This window comes from Chanodichthys erythropterus, chromosome 22 (assembly GCF_024489055.1).
Source record: "Chanodichthys erythropterus isolate Z2021 chromosome 22, ASM2448905v1, whole genome shotgun sequence".
Taxonomy (NCBI): Eukaryota; Metazoa; Chordata; class Actinopteri; order Cypriniformes; family Xenocyprididae; genus Chanodichthys; species Chanodichthys erythropterus.
This window is the reverse complement of record NC_090242.1, coordinates 14,822,916-14,843,285: the sequence shown is the minus strand read 5'-3', so window position 1 is coordinate 14,843,285 and position 20,370 is coordinate 14,822,916. Positions and strand designations below refer to the sequence as shown.

General features: G+C 46.2%; 1 protein-coding gene across 5 annotated transcripts in view; it reads left to right on the top strand.

Annotated features, from left to right (window-relative positions):
- rtknb (rhotekin b) overlaps window positions 1-20,370 on the top strand; it is a 100,753-nt gene that overhangs the window by 15,718 nt on the left and 64,665 nt on the right. For all 5 annotated transcript variants that reach the window (XM_067376620.1, XM_067376622.1, XM_067376624.1 and 2 more), the window contains 4 exons: window positions 8,358-8,452; window positions 8,836-8,942; window positions 9,076-9,204; window positions 9,465-9,627. In XM_067376620.1, the coding sequence (XP_067232721.1) occupies window positions 8,358-8,452; window positions 8,836-8,942; window positions 9,076-9,204; window positions 9,465-9,627 (494 nt within the window). The remainder of the gene's footprint in view (window positions 1-8,357; window positions 8,453-8,835; window positions 8,943-9,075; window positions 9,205-9,464; window positions 9,628-20,370) is intronic.

Sequence of the window (20,370 nt, the reverse complement as noted above, 5' to 3'; positions counted from 1 at the left end):
ATTGTCCGATCTACAGAAAAATTGGCGTGCTTTTTTAGAGTCATATGCTGCATGTGCTCACCTAATTTCGTGAAGTTCTGAGGTTTTTTTTTTTTAGGTTTTATAGGCTTTTGGGTATATTTAGCCATGCCCATTTTCTTAATGACCCTGTTATAGCAATCCAAAGGGTAAAGTTCAACTTTTTTTTGATAATTATTGATCGAGAGAGTCTATAGAATTGTCCTACACTGGTTTTATTCCGATTGGGTGAAAAACCTAGGACAATTTCGCAAAAGTAGGTTTTTCACATATTTGCAAATAATTAACGAACGATTTGATTGACATCATTGGTTCTTGAGGCAAAGTTGTTCAGCATGAGGAGATCTATTAAATGATGCATATTTTGTGGATTTGAGAAACACTACGTGATTACTTAGGCGTAAAACTCGTTAGCACCAACTTGTGGCTGATTTCTTTCAAAATTCTTACAGACCTCTAGGACCATGAGTCGAACATGCCCACCAAGTTTTGTTCCGATCGACCTCTGTTAACCTTGTCTAATAGGTGCTCAAACTTCATTGGCCAATGGTGGCCATGTTTTTTGAGATACGCCAATGTCCTCATATACCGTCATGCTCCCTTGGACCAAGGCACTGCATGCCAAATTTTAACTCAATCGGACTAACGGTTGCTAAGTTACAGCTGTTTATATGTTTTTTTCAATTTATAGCACCCCCTAGTGTCCAATCGACACAATTTTTTTATTGTGACCAAAGATTGGGCCCGTACACGTGTACAGAGTTTGGTGCAAATATCTCATTTCGTTCTCAAGTTATAGCCATTTTAGTAAAAGTGGCTCTGCCTTTAAAAGGTCATGAAACCCCCCTGTTTTACCCTGGTCATTCACACCTCTGAGTTTCAAAAAGTCTGTGAAAATGGGCATGTGAAACTCTGGAAAAGTGGGAGTGTAGAGGGGGGGAAGAGGGGAGAGAACAACCAATGGAGCACAGACATAGAACACACTCATTATACAGAATAATGAATATTAATATATGAGCACAGAGAAAATGACAACAAACTCCCAAGCACAAGGGAGAGATGTGAAAGAATATTTAATAGGGCTAATAATAGGCTACTCTGATTACATTTAGGAGCACTGCAGTCTCAAAATCAGTCTTTTAGTATAATCGTGTCGTCGCGATCAGATAGGCTACACCACTGTATCAGTGTCCAGTTTGCACATATAATTCATTTGAAGAAGACTTGATGAAATATGTGTGCATAACTACACCGTGTTTGGTGCAGGATAATGTGTGAAATAAAAACTTTAAACACGGATTGTAATAAGGTTCGAAGATATTTAGGAAGGAAGACGACAAGGGTCGGCTATGATTACTGGCTGCTTTATTCAAACACTCAACAAAAAGGTGTGCAAACAGGCACAAAACAATGTCCAACATAAACAGTGGAATTAACTCCAACAGCTCCAGTCAATCCGTGGAAGTGTGGCAGCCAGTAGTCCCTCTCTCTCACTCACTCCTGTTTCTCCTGGCGTTAAGTACTCTCTCCACGCCAATTACTGTAACAAGAGACAGGTGTTTGTTATTTGCGCTTAACCCGCTCATCCACCGCGCGTCTCCTGACGCTATCCCCCGCTGCAGCGCCCCCCTTGCCACATACCCCCACCGCCCGACTCAGGCCGGGGAGCCATCCGGCCTGCAGCCCCACCCCCCCCCCATTTCTGGAGAGGAAATCGGCCACAGCCATCTGAACACCCGGCCTGTGGACCACCTTGAATTTAAAAGGCTGTAAAGCTAGATATCAACGAAATCCGCGCGTTGGTATCCTTCATGCGGTGGAGCCACTGCAGAGGGGCGTGGTCCGAACAGAGGGTGAATTCCCGTCCCAGGAGATAATAGCGGAGGGTGAGGACAGCCCACCTGATGGCCAAACACTCCTTCTCCACGGTGCTGTACTTAGTCTCTCTCTTAGAGAGCTTACGACTAATGTACAGCACCGGCCGCTCCTCACCCTCTATCTCCTGAGACAGGACAGCACCCAACCCTCGGTCCGACGCGTCAGTCTGCAACAAAAATGGGAGAGAGAAATCAGGAGAGTGAAGCAATGGCCCGCCACACAGAGCAGCCTTTACTTGGGTAAAGGCCTGCTGGCACAGCTCCGTCCACTGGACCATATCTGGTGCCTCCTTTTTAGTAAGATCAGTCAAGGGGCTGGTGAGGTCCGAATAATTAGGCACAAACCTTCTATAATATCCCGCAAGCCCCAAGAACTGTCTCACCTCCTTTTTGGTCTTAGGGCGCGGACAGGTCGCAACTGCTGCAGTCTTATCAATTTGGGGACGCACCTGTCCATGCCCCAAGTGGAAACCCAGATACTTTACTTCCACGCGTCCAATTGCACACTTCTTCGGGTTGGCCGTGAGCCCGGCCTCCCTCAGCGACTTCAAGACCGCCCTCAAATACTGCATATGCCGCTGCCAGTCATTACTGAATATGATGATATCATCCAGATAGGCAGCCGCATATGCAGCATGGGGCTGTAAAACCCTGTCCATCAGCCGCTGAAAGGTAGCCGGTGGCCCGAACAGCCGAACGTAAGTGTAACAAATTGGTGTAATCCAAACGGCGTCGTGAAAGCTGTTTTCTGTCTCGATATGGTGCTGAATGAGGTTTGTACGGCCAGGTAGGGGAGAAAACACGTCAGCAAACTCTGCCTGTAATTTGGTTAGATCAATGAGCTGGGAGGGCGAGAGGTGATCTCCCCCTGGGGCCAATGCGAGAGATTGTTTTTTTATATTCGCCTCTGGCCCGAGATCATCCTCCCCGCTAATCACCGTCGCCAGCATCACTGATTCCCCCTCATTCCATTTTTTCAGGAGATTGAGGTGATAAATTTGACGTGCTCCTCTCCTATCTGAGCGTATTACCTCATAATCGAGCTCTCCAACTTGCCGTGTGACCTCAAAGGGTCATTGCCACTTTGCAAGTAATTTTGAACTTGACGTTGGGAGTAATACAAGCACTTTATCTCCCGGTGCAAATTTACGCAGATTGGTCCCCCTGTTATACAGCCGGCTCTGTTTGTCCTGGGCCTGCAACAAATTCTCCATAGATAGCCGCCCCAACGTGTGGAGTTTTGTTCTCAGGTCCAGCACATATTGAATTTCGTTTTTAGATTGAGAAGGTCCGTCCTCCCAAGCCTCCCTTATGACGTCTAACACCCCTCTGGGCTGACGACCATAGAGAAGCTCGAAGGGGGAAAACCCCGTGGAGGCTTGTGGGACCTCTCGCACAGTGAACAACAGGGGTTCCAACCATCTATCCCAATTTTTGGCGTCTTCCTGAACGAATTTACGAATCATTGTCTTAAGCGTGCGATTAAAACGTTCGACCAGCCCGTCCGTTTGTGGGTGAAAGACGCTGGTCCGAATCGATTTAATGCCCAATAATTCGTAAAGTTCGCGTAACGTCCATGACATAAACGCCGTGCCCTGATCAGTGAGGATTTCCTTAGGAATCCCCACTCGGGAGATTAAAGATAACAGTGCGTCAGCAACACTCTTAGCAGAAATGTTGCGGAGAGCCACTGCTTCTGGATATCGTGTTGCATAATCCACAATGACCAATGCAAAACGATGTCCTTATGCTGATCGCTCTAATGGCCCGATGAGGTCCATGCCAATTCTTTCGAAGGGGACCTGCATTAAGAAGGGGGCGCAAAGGCGCTTTTGGGGTGGCCGGTGGGTTTACCAACTGACATTCACGACAAGCCGCGCACCACCTGCGCACATTCTCGTGAATGCCCGGCCAAAAAAATCGGGTCATGAGGCGATTTAGTGTTGTCCCCTGTCCTAAATGACCAGCCATTGGATTAGAATGAGCCGCCTGAAAAAGCATTTCCCGGCGGCTTCTGGGAACTAATAACTGGGTTGTATATTCTTTTGTCTCAGCGTCTTGGGTCACTCGATACAACCTATTTTTAATAATTGCAAAATATGGATAGGTAAGCGGTTGTCCAGGATGGAGAGGCTGGCCGTCGATGGTACTGACCTGGTCAAACGCACGTTTCAGCGTCTCATCCTGAGACTGCTCCAGAGGAAAATCATCGCGCTCAGAGAAAATCAGTCTCTCGATTTCGCTCTGTTTCCGAGACAGTACCCAGTGGACCCGGTTCAGTCTCTCCTGCCTGCACACTCGCGTTCCCCTCCGCTGCATTTTTCTCCCAAGAAGCATCCGTACATAAAGCCCCCAATAATTCTGTGAATGCTGGCCAATTGGTCCCCAAAATTAACGGATGCCGGAGGTGCGGATTAACTGCCACCTCCACACTATGCTTTTGACCCCGAAATTGAATAATCACTGGCACAATAGGATATTCCACTATATCCCCGTGCACACACCGCACCTTAACCACGCGGCTATTATCCAATGCCCCAGGTTGTATCAAGCTTTGATGGATCGAGGTTTGGTTACATCCTGAATCCACCAATGCCTGATAGGTACCCCCCTTAATACTCACAGGTATTTGGTACCACCCAGCCTGACCGGGGGCAGCCTGCGGGACGTCCGGGACCCGGACCAACGTCCCCACCTCCATCACAGGGCACCTGTCCACAAAATGCTCCGGGTCCCCGCAACGCCGGCAGGCCGGCCCAGACCTCCCCGCCGACGTGGAGAGAGCGGAGAAACAGGAGCGGGGTCCAACCCGGCCGGTGGTAGTCCCGCCCCCCTAATGCTGGTTATTCTTGCCAGTTCCAAGGACCGGAACCGCTGGTGATGTTGTTCGGGGCTCCGGCCGACCCGCTGGATGATGGCCCTCTTGAGGTCGTCGAAATCCAGGAGGTTCTGCACCGGAAGCTGCTGCGCCACTACCTGGGACTCCCCGGAGAGCAGTGGGACCAGGCGCATCGGCCACTGGTCCCGCGGCCATCCACAGATTTCTGCGGGTCGTCCTCAGGCCCCATTTTGTTAAGAGGGAGGTGGGCGGGCGCAGCTTGTTGGATTCGGGGCTTCTGGCCGAACCTCCCGGTCAATCCAGCTCCGGAACGTCTCGCGGTCCTCCTGCTGGAACCGCCTCTCTTGATCCTGACGTAAGTCCAGCAGGGCCTGGTGTTGTTCTTGCTGCATGACCGCGAGAGATGTAATTAGCTCCGCAAATGGTGCAGTAGCAGAGGGCGTCTGCATAGCGGCGGCTTCCGTCTTCCTTCCAGGGTTTCGGCACCAGTGTAACAAGGTTCGTAGATATTTAGGAAGGAAGACGACAAGGGTCGGCTATGACTACTGGCTGCTTTATTCAAACACTCAACAAAAAGGTGTGCAAACAGGCACAAAACAATGTCCAACATAAACAGTGGAATTCACTCCAACAGCTCCAGTCAATCCGTGGAAGTGTGGCAGACCGTAGTCCTTCTCTCTCTCGCTCATTCCTGTTTCTCCTGGCGTTAAGTACTCTCTCCACGCCAATTACTGTAACAAGAGACAGGTGTTTGTTATTTGCGCTTAACCCGCTCATCCACCGCGCGCCTCCTGACGCTCTCCCCCGCTGCAGCGTTCGCTGAACCACGCCCCCCTTGCCACACGGATACTTTATTCTGTATGAGCTATGTGCCAAGTGGCTAGTGTTGTTAAACTCATCGCGGAGCTCCGTGCTGAAACCGATCATATGTGCACCCCGCCTGTATGGCTCATCATAAAAACACTCCAGTTCTGACCGCATTGCGAGCAAAATACAAACAACACACGTGCTGTGCTGAGGGAAACGGGGAAACGGCTCGCGTATTTGAACGCAGCTAGAGCAGGCAGAGGAGAATGAGCCGCACTTTTGTGACATTTGAATTCTCTACTGTAATGCGATCTCACACGTAACATATTTTCCATTTGTGCTGGTAGATTACAGCAAAACAATCCACATGCACACAAACCTCTGCTCTGGTCGCGTCACAGGAAAACACATTGTGTTGTAGTACTGAGGAAACTAACACCAACGATATGTCTCTGAATGACAACAGACCGATGCGAGAGAAGTGATACTTCCTCATGCATAATACCGCAATTATAATCGTATGCATACTACAGTGCAGTGATTGGATTGAATGAGCTTTATCAAAGTCCCTTTAACCCTTTGAGCGGTACGGTCCCACATATGGGATTTTTATTTCAGTGCCCCTGGGCGTACGGTACCACATATGGGATTTCGAACGTTCAGCGACGTCACATAACTGCCAGATTCAAACTGTGCTTTCGCGCTCTGGCTGCGAGACGGACACGCGCAGCTCTTGTCATATATCACAGCTATGCAGTGGTTTCAGGCACATAATGTTTCTTTTAAGGTTTCAGACATTTAAATATGCATAAGCACCATTAAAACAATACATTAAGCGTTTATAATTTACACATTGATGTCCGACATCAGTGGAAGCAGCAATAACAAATATAATTTGGCGACATTTATTCATATCAGACACACATAATGGGCCTAAGTGACTATAAAGTTTACTCTATTATTCTTCCAGTTCACCAGCCACTTACTTGCATATATTTCGGATGAATTAACCTGCTGTAAATCCGACTGACAGGACTCTTGTGAACTGCTGCGCAAACTAAGATGGCGGCGCCCATCTCGCATTACAGATCAAGATAAAGATAATTTATAAAGGTTTTAAAACGACAAAGCACACTCACTCACACATATTTGAGAATCGGAATATCAGATAGTTGATGACATGGTAAGCAATTTTGCGAATATTTTAAATAAAAAAGGAAAAACTAAATAATAGCGATCCATCTGTCATACAGCGTTATTGTTGCTGCATTCAGCGCTCGTGACACGCAAGACGCGTCGCTATGGAAACATTAAAGGCGAACGTTCTAAAATAACGGTCGCCTTAAAAAAACTCACTCTGGGGGGACAGTTAGAATATTTTAAACTCACCATCGAAAGGGTTAAGACAAGTCATTTCACTCTGCGGCCATCTTTGAAACGCCTCTCGGGCATCCTGGGCATCATGCAATCTCTTTGAATGGGGAAACATCAAATTCTCCAAAACTGTTCGCCAATCTTACATTTAAATTTCATATTTGAAATCACCAATGAAATCTAACAACAACCGACTCATAAATTTAGTTTCTAAACGCTCGAATCATGACAAAAAAATGGTATTTTTCAGACTGGATCAAGCTAATGCGCATGCGCAGACCTAAATGCGCGTCTCTTCGGAGGCTCGCGTCTGACTGTTTCTATAGAAACCAGTGATTCTAACGGCCGCTGAAGTGACGCGATGACTTTACCAGTTGGCGATTGGCTCTTATTTAGAAGGCGGGACTTATTCCGCCATATTGCGCGTTACACTTTCTCCCATTCAAAACAAAACGAGTGACACGTCTTGTGTTATTCTATAGTCTTTGGCTTTATATGAATATATATGTCGAGAATCTAGTCAGCATGTTCGAAAGTACACGATGACATCAGATTTTGTGACGTTGCTCCGACTCAGCTTTTCAAACAGGAAGACAGAAATCGCTCTGAAAAATGCAAAAATAACTATTTTTCACTTATGAATAACATTTGAGTACCTACTTATGAGTACCTTTAGTGTTTTCAATGATGTGCAGCCTATACATATCTGTTTACATCTCAAAAAAAAAGTGTTTTGGGGTTTCATGACCCTTTAATGTATGTTTTGGCGCCCCTTAGCGACCGTGAATTTCAACTTTTTTGTTTTTTTTGTTAACTTTAGATATGCCGACACCAGAGAATATTTCTGCAAAATTCAAAATAGCGGAAAAATTTACATACCGGAAATGAAGGATTCCTTGATATAAGACACTTGATTCTAGGACAAACTGTGTAGGAGTTATTAGCGATTTACTACTTTTGATTGCTGTAGTGCCACCTATTGGCCGATTGGGGTCATACTCTGTCAACCTCTCCTCCATTTTTGTACTATCATCTGACAAAGTTTCAAGTCTCTAGGCCTTACGGTTTGGGCTGCACGATCAGTTTTACGGCACGAGAAAATAATAAAGATCCTAACAAATACAATAGGGTATAAAAAAAAACTGTAACTAATGTTTAACTAAAGAACCTTATTGTAAAGTGTTACCGTTTTCTTGAAATAGTTTCCTATAAGGTTTCACTTCATTAAAAATACATCAATGTTGTCAGATTATTTTCAAATGAAGTTAATCTTTTCTGATTGTTTTATGTATGTCAACTCAAAAACATGTATTATTGTCAGTACTAAATGTTCTGAAAGCAGTTTAATCAGAACTGAATCTTTTGTTCTTATAAGTTGAAAGCATTCTTTGGACATTGTAATTGTGCTCACAGAGACCCTCAATATCAACTTTTGTCCTCAGGGGCCCTAAATATCACCTCCTGGCCCACACATCTCTGACACTGTGCCACGTACAGAAATCTTTCCGAACCCATGACCTGACTATATCAGACACAGGTAAGAAATCTTTTTCAAAAAAACCCATTTTAATGTTCAGAGACCATTAAATATATGTTTTATGTTTTATGGGGTTCAAAAGTCTGAGAATACAATCATCAATCCATCCGTCCATCTGTCCATCCATCCATCCATCTGTCCATCCATCATCCGTCCATCCATCCGTCCGTACATCCATCTGTCTTCCATCCATCCATCCATCTGTCCATTCATCTGTCTGTCCATCCATCCATCCATCCATCCGTCCATCCATCTGTCCATTCGTCCATCCATCCATCCATCCATCCATCCATCCATCCATCCATCCATCCATCCGTCCATCAATCCGTCTATTGTTTTTGATCTGTTCTCACCTTTTTTTTTTGGTTTCATCTGTATTTTAGAGGACTCTTCGTCCTGGTTGCCTCTCTATGGTAATTTGTGCTGTCGACTCGTGGCTCAGCCTCTCTGTATGACTCAAGATGTCATATGTGGAAAACTCAGAATTCAGGTTTGTAAAAAATAATTTATTGTAATTAAAAATAAAATAGCTTATTTTCCAATTCCCTATTCATTCAAATTCAGCTTTCATATATATATATATATATATAATATAATTTTTTTTTTTTTTTTTTGTACCCAAGTCAGAGACCAATCCTGGGGAATGGAGAGACATCTATGGTGTCCTGAATGGATCTGATTTAAAGTGTTACCAGCAGAAAGATGATATAGACCCTTTAGAGACACCAGTCTTCACTATTCCCATTAATAAGGTAAGAATTATCATTGCATCAGTTGTAGTTGTATCCTTTAGTCAACAGAGGGCATTGTTTATGTCCAAGTTGTCTTTGACTATGTGTTATGTGAGTTAGAAGCTGCAAAATGTGCTGCAAGTGTCTTTAAATCCAGTGTTACATCATACATAGTTTTGAAAGTTGTTTACTACATTGCTCCCGCATGCTACTAACTATAACATGCATAATTTGTTTTAAACACCTTGTCTTGAAACCAAGTGTGTGCATACTTGCTTTAGGAAACTCGTGTACGTGCCACAGAGAGAGATCCAGCTCTACAAACTCAAAGTATCACCATAACCAACCAGTGTAGTGCTAAGACCACATACACTATTCTCACGCACACATCTAAAGACACACATAGCTGGATGGAAGCCTTCTGGCAGCATTTCTATGATATGAGTAAGTACCAGAGCTTCCCAGTATGCATCTATCTATCCATCTATCTATCCATCTATCTATCCATCTATCTATCTATCTATCTATCTATCTATCTATCTATCTATCTATCTATCTATCTATCTATCTATCTATCTATCTATCTATCTATCTATCTATCTATCTATCTATCTATCTATCTATCTATCTATCTATCTATCTATCTTCTTGTTCTTTCTACCAATTGATGGATCTGTGTTTGTGTGTATATATATATATATATATATATATATATATATATATATATATATATATATATATATATATATATATATATATATACACACTAATACGTAATGACTTTAAAAAAATGTCAACAACATGTCTGACATGCAAACCACTGGTATGTCCATAAGGAAATCCTGAAAAAATTAAATCATAGCATAGTCTCTCATCACTTTGAAGATTTCCTTGTTGTTTGTCACATGTTATGCAAACAACACTGTCTCTGAGAGTAAAGATACTTGGCATTAAAGTCTTTCTGATTCTGATTCTGATTAAAGATGCAGATCCAGTAAAACAGAGGTGGGATCACTGGCCAGTTCTCTTCCTTTCCCAAAATGACACCATTTTTGAACTGTAGCCTTCATATTGCTTTGGATAAAGTTTCTATTCCATACTAAAATAAGTGAAAGACATATTTCATTAGTACTTTTAGTGTACACTTTATATATTGTCTTATGTATTTGCATAATGCTAAATTATATTCTGTATTTATGTGGAGGGGTTGATTATAAAGTTGACCTCCATATAAAAGGCAATTTTATCGCTCTTGTCAAAAAAAGTTTCTTGTCCTTATTTCCAGCTCTAAGCATTGAACTGACTTATTTTGTTGGAGGGGCCACAGTATTTTCCCACAGAAACACAGATGAGAGCAAGTCTCACTCAGTGACTTTATAAAATTAGTGAAAGGTATTGCACATGCAAGAATTTTAACACGTGACATTGAACTTTGCAAGGAATCCAGCCTTGTTGACTTACATTCTGATTGAAAACATGTTTTTAAGACCAGCCTGACTTCTCTATTGTGAAATCTGCATTTGTTTCTGGGCAGTTGAAGACTAGAAAGACTAGACTTCTTTTTGCATAACCGTTTTTTATGATCCTTAGTGACGTAAGCAAAAAGCTAAAGTGGTCCGTGTAATGCTTCACAATTCGTTTTTTCAAACCATACAGTGCAAATGCAAAAATTAAAACAATGAAACCAAACATTGATTTAATTTTTTTTTTTTAGGTTACTTCATAAGTGTGGCCATTTTGCCAGTCCCTTTTTCCATTTTATATTTCACTTGAATAAATAAAATTTTCCTTTTTTTTTCTTTTTTTTTCCACACGCTGTTCCCGATGGCCAGTCCGAACATGTATTAAATTTAAAGGATTAGTTCACTTTTAAATAAACTTTTCCTGATAATTTTCTCACCCCCATGTCATCCAAGATGTCCATGTCCTTCTTTCTTCAGTCGAAAAGAAATGAAGGTTTTTGATGAAAACATTCCAGGATTATTCTCCTTATAGTGCACTTCAATGGCCTCCAAACAGTTGAAGGTCAAAATTACAGTTTCAGTGCAGCTTTAAAGAGCTTTAAATGATACCAGACGAGGAATAAGGGTCTTATCTAGCAAAACCATCGCTCCTTTTCTAAAAAAATATAAAAATGTATATGCTTTATAAACACAAACGATTCATGTCCTACGCCTTCCCTATTCAACTTACGGAACAAACGCGGCGCCAGTTCAGTTTTTTCCGTAAGTAGAATAGGGAAGGCGTAGGGCATACAGCATAAGCTTTTTGAAGAATGCGGAAAGCGGAAGTACGTTCAAAGCGATATTTTGTGTTTATAAAGCATATAAAGTTGTATAAAAATTGACCAATCGTTTCACTAGATAAGACCCTTATTCCTCGTCTGGTGTTGTTTAAAGCCTTTTGAAGCTACACTGAAACTGTAATTTTGACCTTCAACTGTCTGGAGTCCATTGAAGTCTATTATAAGGAGAATAATCCTGGAATGTTTTCATCAAAAACCTTCATTTCTTTTCGACTGATGAAAGAAAGACATGAAAATCTTGGATGACATGGGCGTGAGTAAATTATCAGTAAAAAGTTGAATTAAAAGTGGACTAATCCTTTAATACAGATAATACAGGCTGATGGGTAATGGGTGCTGATTCGAGGTACATATAATCAGCTAATATTTCTCTGGCACGTAGGTTTTCAAACCCATGCCTATAAAGAAGAAAGCCCTGCCCAGTGTCAAAGCATTCCTTAGTCGGGGTGTTTGACGAGAGAGAGATTATTTGTAATAAATGTTTAAGAATCCATCCAACTATAGCAGCGGAAGACTATTATTCTGTTGCACAGAACTGTGAAAGAACTGAAAGCGGCACAGGTTGATCTTTGCTTGGCAAATCACCAGAAAAGGGCCATCCACATTTAGAAATAGCATGTTCAAGCTGTAGAATATTCTACCCCTGAATGTAAAACCTCAAGCCAAATTCTTGTTTTTGTTGTTGTTTTTAACGAAAAACTAAAAAATGCAGTTTTCTAATTTTTTTCTACTTTCAATATTTAATCAAAAAATGAATAAATGCAACTTAAACGCAAGGCCGGCGATTGCTATAGGCGAACTAGGCGGTTGCCTAGGGCGACAAATATGTTGGGGGCGCGGGCACGGGCGCCCTCTAGCAAACGTAACTTCACTGATAACCTACATGGATGTAAATGTCAAAAGACCAGTATTTCGGATAACGTATGCATGCTAGTTATGAAAAGTACAGTTGCTCTATACTCTACATTCATTATAACTAGCAGGCCAACCATTATGCTGATAGTGGTGTTACTTAGGTAAAGTTGGTTTTATATTCGCACATTCAGACTTCTGATAAATTCAGACTTTCCAATAAATGTGCAATAAATAAATTTTTTTGCGAATTTTAAGCAGTGATATGATATTGACAACCAACGATTGTCAACTTACAACATTTTTCACAGTTGATCAAAATAGGCAAGTATTGTTTTAATGGCATATTTACTTGTGAATGTCCAATGTAGTGTGATTAACAAGGCTATTGAATACGGATGTCCGAATGTGTGAATATAAAACCAACTTTACCGAAGTCACATCTAGCATTCCAGGCCCCAGTGAAACACAGACCACTGAGACCAGGGATACTCAGCCTGAAGCAAGTAAGACCCTTGAATACTGTTTATTCAACCACAATTTAAAACTTCAGTGACTTGTTTCCAAGTAAACATTGACATTCCTCATTAATTAATCTCAAACAATACTGGTCTGTTATACTGATGGGCTAGGGCAATCTCGCCTAGGGCAACCAAAGGGCTGTTTTAGGAAGATCTGTTTTAGGAATGTAAAAAAGCTATAATTACATATCAGTAAACGTGCATAATTGCACAAGTTTCCATTTGTATTTGCATATGCATGGCCACTTATTTTGGGGTATGAGGAACTGATGCGCTTGAAGTGTTATCATCACAAACACAAAAAGCTACCAAACTAGATTTTTCCTAATCATTCTTAAAGGATGATGATCTGATGAAGGAGAACAAGAACATGAGATTTAATGTACAACAAACAGCAAATAAGTACGGTCAGACGGAGACAAAGAATGAGGCAGTCACCTAAACAAGTTCTGTCATGCTCTCAAAGAAGTGCACTGAACTTAATTAAACTGAGGAAACCAAATTAAAATAAAAAGAAACCGTTTACCAAAAAATGAAAATATGTCATAATTTACTAACTCTGGGGTTTGTTTTCAAATTCATATGACTTTTATCTGTCGAAACAAAACATTTCGGCGGTTCGGAGCACGTATCAAACTGCCAAAGTCACGTGATTTCAGTAAACGAGGCTTCGTTATCTCATAAGTGTTTTGAAATTTCTGATTCGACACTGGGGCGTGTGACTTTGGCAGGTTGATACATGCTCCTAACCACTGATTTGAAACTAAAAATTCAAAAAGCTTCAAAGCTTCATGAAGCAGTGTTTTGAAATCATTGTTGAATGAAGATGTTATTTTGTTTTTTAGTGCCCAAAAAGTATTCTTGTCGCTTCATAACATTAAAGTTGAACCACTGTAGTCACATGAGGTGTTTTAACCCTCTACAGCACAGCGTTGCTCTCAGGCAAGGGGAAGTTCCCTTTCGATACTTCACTCGTACTGCGTATGGGGGAAAAGTCTCCCTTTTTCCCCGCTACTGAAGCCTTTTCAATAACGCAGTGCAGCTGCATCGTCATTGGTTCACTCATTGCAAGTCGTTGAACCAATGACGGCGCGGCTTTGCTGCGCAGCCTATGGCGACAAAGCGCGCGAACTTTCCCGCCGAAATGGACGGGGAAAGGCCCTATATAAGTGCGCTGAGCACGCTGAGCTGAGCGAGCTGACGCCGGCCCACTGCCCGCGTGCTTCGCCCTCTCTCAGCAGAGAACAGTCCCCAGTGCTGTTCTCCCGCCCTGAACAATGTCCCTCGGCTGATGCAAGCGACCTTGTTTCCTTCGGCGGATCCGACGAAGAGCAGCTCGATGACTCCGTGTCTCTGGCAGCCTCTGTGCCGGAGCACTGGCTGGGCGAGTCTGACGACCCCGCCCCCCTGCCTCCCCTGGAGCCCATTGATCGCGGCGCGGGTATGGACGCCGAACTTTTCCGCGTCCTATCTAAAGCCGTGGAGGAATTGGACCTCGACTGGGCTCCACCAGAAGAGCCGTCACGAAGCCGCCTGGATGAGTGGTTCCTCCCAGGCCGCCGTCAAGCTCCTCAGCAACGTTCGGCCCCTTTCTTTCCTGAGGTTCATCAGGAGCTGGCGAAGTCAGTGCGCGCCCCCTATTCAGCCCGCCTGCACACTTCTCACCGCTCAGTCCTCACCTCATTTGATTGTTCGGAGGAGAAGGGTTACGAACACCTGCCGCCCCTGGATGAAGCAGTGGCCGCTCACCTCTGTCCGCCCGTGGCCGTGGGCTGGAAGACGAAGCGTTCCCTTCCGTCTAAACCCTGCAGGACCACTTCCGCCCTTGCAGGAAGAGCGTATGCATCCGCTGGCCAAGCCGCCTCAGCGCTCCATTCTATGGCCATCTTCCAGGTCTTCCAGGCCAAACTTCTCCGCGCCATGGACGAGTCTGGCACTGAAGAGACCGCCTTCAGGTATCTCCGCAGCGCAACTGATTTAGCCCTGCGGGCCACAAAGGCAGCGGCCCAAGCCATCGGCAGATCGATGGCCAGCCTGGTGGTGCTGGAGCGCCATTTATGGCTTAACCTGACGAAATCAAAGATCAGGACAAGACGGCCTTCCTCGATGCGCCTGTTTCCCCGTCAGGACTCTTTGGACCGGCAGTGGAAGGTTTCACAGAGCGTTTCACGGCAGCACAGAAGTCTTCTCAAGCGATGAGACACTTCCTGCCCAAACGTTCAAGCTCAGCATCTGCTCCTAGCCGCCCCAGGCCTGCGCCGGCTCAGCAGACGAAACCAGCCCCTTCTGCCTCTCAGGCTGCACCGCCCAAAGAGCACCGCCACCGCTTGCGCTCTGCTAAGCGCACAACCTTCCCGAAACGCCAGGGACCCCGGCCCAAGATAGTGCTGGACCCGGCGCCTCAGAAGTCATCCTGATCAGCCAGAAAGGAAGAGGATCGGGGCACGTCTCGCCACGGCCGGACCACCCCGAAAGCTCGCTCGCACATGCTCCCCTCCGCCTCGTTTATCTCTGGGTGCGGGACAAATGCAACCTGCAGTAACAGGACCCACACTTGCTGCGTCCTTAACAACCGCCGTTATCACGGCGACCCAATTTTTACACACTCCTCAAAAGAGCTTATTTCCTCTTCCTACCATACCGGTGTGCGACCCCCTTCTAAGCGGGTCACCATCCGATGTCATTCTACCCCTTGCTGCCCGGGTCGAGGCTTGGCGAGCCATCCCCGGTGTATCAAGTTGGATTCTGAGAACCATAAGCCTAGGCTACTCGCTCCAGTTTGCCAGAAGGCCCCCACGCTTTGGCGGGGTGATTCAAACAACGGTACAACCGGACGATGCTCATGTCCTCCGGGCCGAGGTTTTAACTCTTCTGCGAAAAGGCGCTATAGAATTAGTGCCCCCTTCGCAGAGCGAGTCGGGCTTCTACAGCCGTTACTTCCTGGTTCCAAAGAAAGACGGCGGTCTCAGACCAATTCTGGACCTCAGACTTCTGAACCTTTCCCTCATGAAGCGAAAGTTCAAAGTACTAACGCTGAAACAGATCCTCGCACAAGTATGTCACGGGGACTGGTTCTGCTCGCTGGACCTGAAAGATGCTTACTTTCATATCCAGATAGCCCCCAAGCACAGGCGATTCTTGAGATTCGCGTTCGAGGGTGTGGCTTACCAGTATACAGTCCTTCCCTTCGGGTTGTCCCTAGCTCCTCGCACTTTCACGAAGTGCATGAACGCTGCGCTCTCCCCTCTCAGACAGATGGGTATACGCGTTTTGAACTATCTCGACGACTGGCTCATCCTAGCCAGCTCGCGGTCGGAGTTGGAGCACCACAGATCCGTGCTTCTCAGCCACCTGCAGTGTCTGGGTCTCAGGGTCAATTTAGCCAAGAGCTCGCTGCTTCCCACTCAACGTATCTCGTTCCTGGGTGCAGTTCTCGACTCTGTCAGTATGACGGCAGTAGTTTCGTCAGAGCGTGCTCTGACCATTCAGCAGCTCGTGGCCTCCATCAAGAACAAAGCTTACCTCCCTCTGGAGCTATTCCAGAGGTTGCTAGGGCTGATGGCTTCCGCCTCCCCGGTGCTGCAGCTAGGCCTGCTACGAATGCGGCCTCTTCAGTACTGGCTGAAATTTCGGGTCCCTCCTCACGCATGGCGGCACAGCTGCTTGCGCCTCAAGGTCAATCAGGCCTGCGTAGCAGCCCTGAGGCCCTGGACGAATCCCTCTTGGTTCAGTCTAGAGTACCCCTACAGGCGGTGTCACGGAGGACGGTGCTTTCAACGGATGCGTCCAACCTGGGTTGGGGCGCTCTGTGCGAGGGCAGTCCAGCCTTTGGCTTGTGGTCCCACGAGGAAAGCCATCTGCACATCAACTGCCTCGAGATGCTGGCAGTGATTCGAGCCCTACAGGCCTTTCAGGCTCATTTGACGGATCGCCACGTCTTAGTCCAATCGGGCAGCATGACAGTGGTGTCATATATCAACCGCCAAGGAGGTCTCTCGTCCAGCCGCCAATGCGCCCTGGCGAAAAGACTGCTAGAATGGGCTTCTTCAAGGGTTCGGTCGCTCAGAGCGACCCACATTCCCGGAAAGAACAACCTGGGAGCAGACATGCTGTCCCGGAGCAACGTCCCCTCAGACGGGTGGACGCTCCATCCCCAGATAGTTTACACCATTTGGGAGTTATTCGGGAAGGCAGAGGTAGACCTCTTCGCCTCTCAAGACAGCTCTCATTGGCCAATTTATTTTTCGAAGAAGGAAGACGCGCTGGCCCACTCTTGGCCCAACACCCTTCTCTACGCTTTTCCCCCGGTCGCTCTGATCCCCCAGGTGATCAGGCGTGTCAGGGAAGACAGACACAGAGTTCTGTTAGTGGCCCCGCTCTGGAGGTGCCAAGTTTGGACCTCAGAGCTATTCAGGCTTTCCACAAAAGCCCCCTGGCCGATTCCTCTGAGACGGGACCTCCTCTCTCAGGCGAATGGAACAATCTGGCACCCACAGCCGGAGCTGTGGGCTCTGCACCTGTGGTCTCTCGACGGGAGCCTTCTTGCCTCCCCGAGAACGTGCTAGAAACCATTTCACATGCTAGAGCCCCGTCCACTAGACGCCTCTATGCTCAGAAATGGGCGGTCTTTGTTAGCTGGTGTTCTACACGCAGCATAGACCCTGAGGAATGTGACGTAGCCGATATACTGTCCTTCCTCTAGGAGCGCCTGGACGCGGGGCGAGCCCCCTCCACGCTCAAAGTGTATGTAGCAGCCATCGCAGCGTTTCACGCTCCTATTGCTGGCCAGTCTGTAGGTCGGAACAACCTCGTTGTTAGGTTTCTAAGGGGTTCCAGGCGGTTGCATCCACCACGGACCCCTACGGTTCCTTCCTGGGATCTCCATTTGGTCCTCAAAGCTCTAAAGGGCCCGCCCTTTGAGCCACTGCGCCAAGCAGACCTTAGGCCCCTGACGCTTAAAACCGCCCTGCTTCTTGCACTGGCGTCGATCAAGCGTGTTGGCGATTTGCAGGCCCTTTCTGTTAGCCCTGCATGCCTCGAGTTCGGGCCAGACGACTCTAGAGTCGTGTTGAAACCTAAGGTGGGCTACGTTCCCAAGGTGCTTTCCACACCTTTCAGATCGCAGGTCATTTCGCTCTCTGCGTTTCCCCCTATGCCGAGCGATCAGGAGCAGGAATTACTTTGCCCTGTCAGGGCACTGCGCATTTACACTGAGCGATCACAACCCTTCCGGCAGTCTGATCAGCTCTTTGTTTGCTTTGGCGGCCGCACCGAAGGGTTTCCGGTCTCAAAGCAACATCTTTCGCGTTGGATTGTCGACGTTATCACGCTCTGTTATTCCTCGGTGTGGACCCCTTGCCCCACAGGAGTAGGAGCCCACTCCACTAGGGGTATGGCCTCATCTTGGGCCTGGTCCAGTGGAATTTCCATTAAAGACATTTGTGAGGTGGCCGGCTGGTCCTCGCCGTCCACTTTTGCCAGATTTTATCAGTTGGACATTCCGACCTTACAGGCTCGGGTCCTCTCGGCGTAATTACGCAGCCATCATAGTTCTGCGTTTTACGCAAAACCCGGGAGTCTCTCCCTCGTAGTGCACAAGGGTTACGGCGGCTTCGGCCTTCTCACTTGACACTCGGTCCCCTCGCGGTGTCCGGTCAAGTCCAGTCGTTCCACAGCAGTGGCACGCCGTGGTTGAATTCGTTCCCCCATACGCAGTACGAGTGAAGTATCGAAAGGGAACTTATCGGTTACTAACGTAACCTCGGTTCCCTGAGATACGGAACGAGTACTGCGTTACTTGCCGTGCCACTAGGCTGCGGCTCAGTGTTGTCGCTTCAGTCGATATGGCCTGAGTTGCCTATGGCGAAATGCTCACTTATATAGGGCCTTTCCCCGCCCATTTCGGCGGGAAAGTTTGCGCGCTTTGTCGCCATAGGCTGCGCAGCAAAGTCGCGCCGAGTGTGTAAAAATTGGGTCGCCGTGATAACGGCGGTTGTTAAGGACGCAGCAAGTGTGGGTCCTGTTACTGCAGGTTGCATTTGTCCCGCACCCAGAGATAAACGAGGCGGAGGGGAGCATGTGCGAGCGAGCTTTCGGGGTGGTCCGGCCGTGGCGAGACGTGCCCCGATCCTCTTCCTTTCTGGCTGATCAGGATGACTTCTGAGGCGCCGGGTCCAGCACTTTATTGAAAAGGCTTCAGTAGCGGGGAAAAAGGGAGACTTTTCCCCCATACGCAGTACTCGTTCCGTATCTCAGGGAACCGAGGTTACGTTAGTAACCGATAAGTTTTCTTAAGCCCTATGTTTAGTACATTTTTCTTTGAATGATTAAAACCAATTAGAAAGGTCAAGAAAGTACCAAATAACAGTCCAGTAAGGTGTTGGAGTCAATATCAAGCACCATTAAGAGGTGGGACATCCTGTTCTGACACATGGTCACACAAGCACATGGTGTGAGAAGCAGGCAATATCATTTGCTTTAGTAATCTTATTTAAAACGACATGAACTGTACATAAAAAATATGTGTGCATGTATGAAGGTGTAGAGAAGCCTTTTGTCAGGTTTTATGAAGTTTTTTTTATTTTGCATGTTCAGAAATTCAGTTTTTCTTTTCTTTGCCTCAGGGCAACGTTGTGCGATAAGGGGTACTTTTCAAGGAGGTTTTAGACAGTACCTCTCATTGGCCCCAATGTATTATAAGAAGGGAAGATGCAGGGTTCCTGGGTGTGCAGGAACACCCAAAGTGATGTGCAAAAATTGTAACATATACCACTATGTCACAGCAGAGAAGAACTGCTTTTTGAAATTTCGTACGGAGTGAAGTCTTATCACATGAAGTACATTAAATGGCATAGCACACTACATGATACAGACCTATTGTCGAGAGGTGGATGAAGGGAGGACTCAAATTGCGGTGAACAAAAAAAATAATAAGTTTATTCAGGACCAAACCTGACACACACAAATGAAACAGTCAAAGTACAGGTGGCAGTGTGAGGAAACTGGTGGCTCTCGTGGTATCTGCGCACACACAGCAGACAGGGGCAGGAGAGACCACTGAAAAAAGCAGGAGAGCAGATGACCCAGCAGAGGACGAGTACGAGCCCAGCAAGAGAAACTACTTGCATGAAAACTCCTCGTCTAAGGGTCCTGAACACAAAGAACAAACAGGTGAGACACAGAGCAAAACGTAGAGCAGACACGTAACATCCACGCGACATGAAGTGATCAACTGACAACAAGGGAAGACACAGCTGGGCATATAAAGGGTAAAGGGAACGAGCGACAGGTGTGGGAGATCAGCTCGTGATTAAGCACCCTAGCACTGATTGCTACAATCACGAGCTGCTGAAAATTGACAGGACAAGATAAACAACAGGAAGAGCCAGTGTCACACCCTGAATAGTGACAGAACCCCCCCCCCCCTCAGGGACGCCTCCTGGCGTCCCCAGAGGACTCACCATGACGCCGATGGAATTGGTCAATAAGAGTGCGGTCCAGCACGTCCCG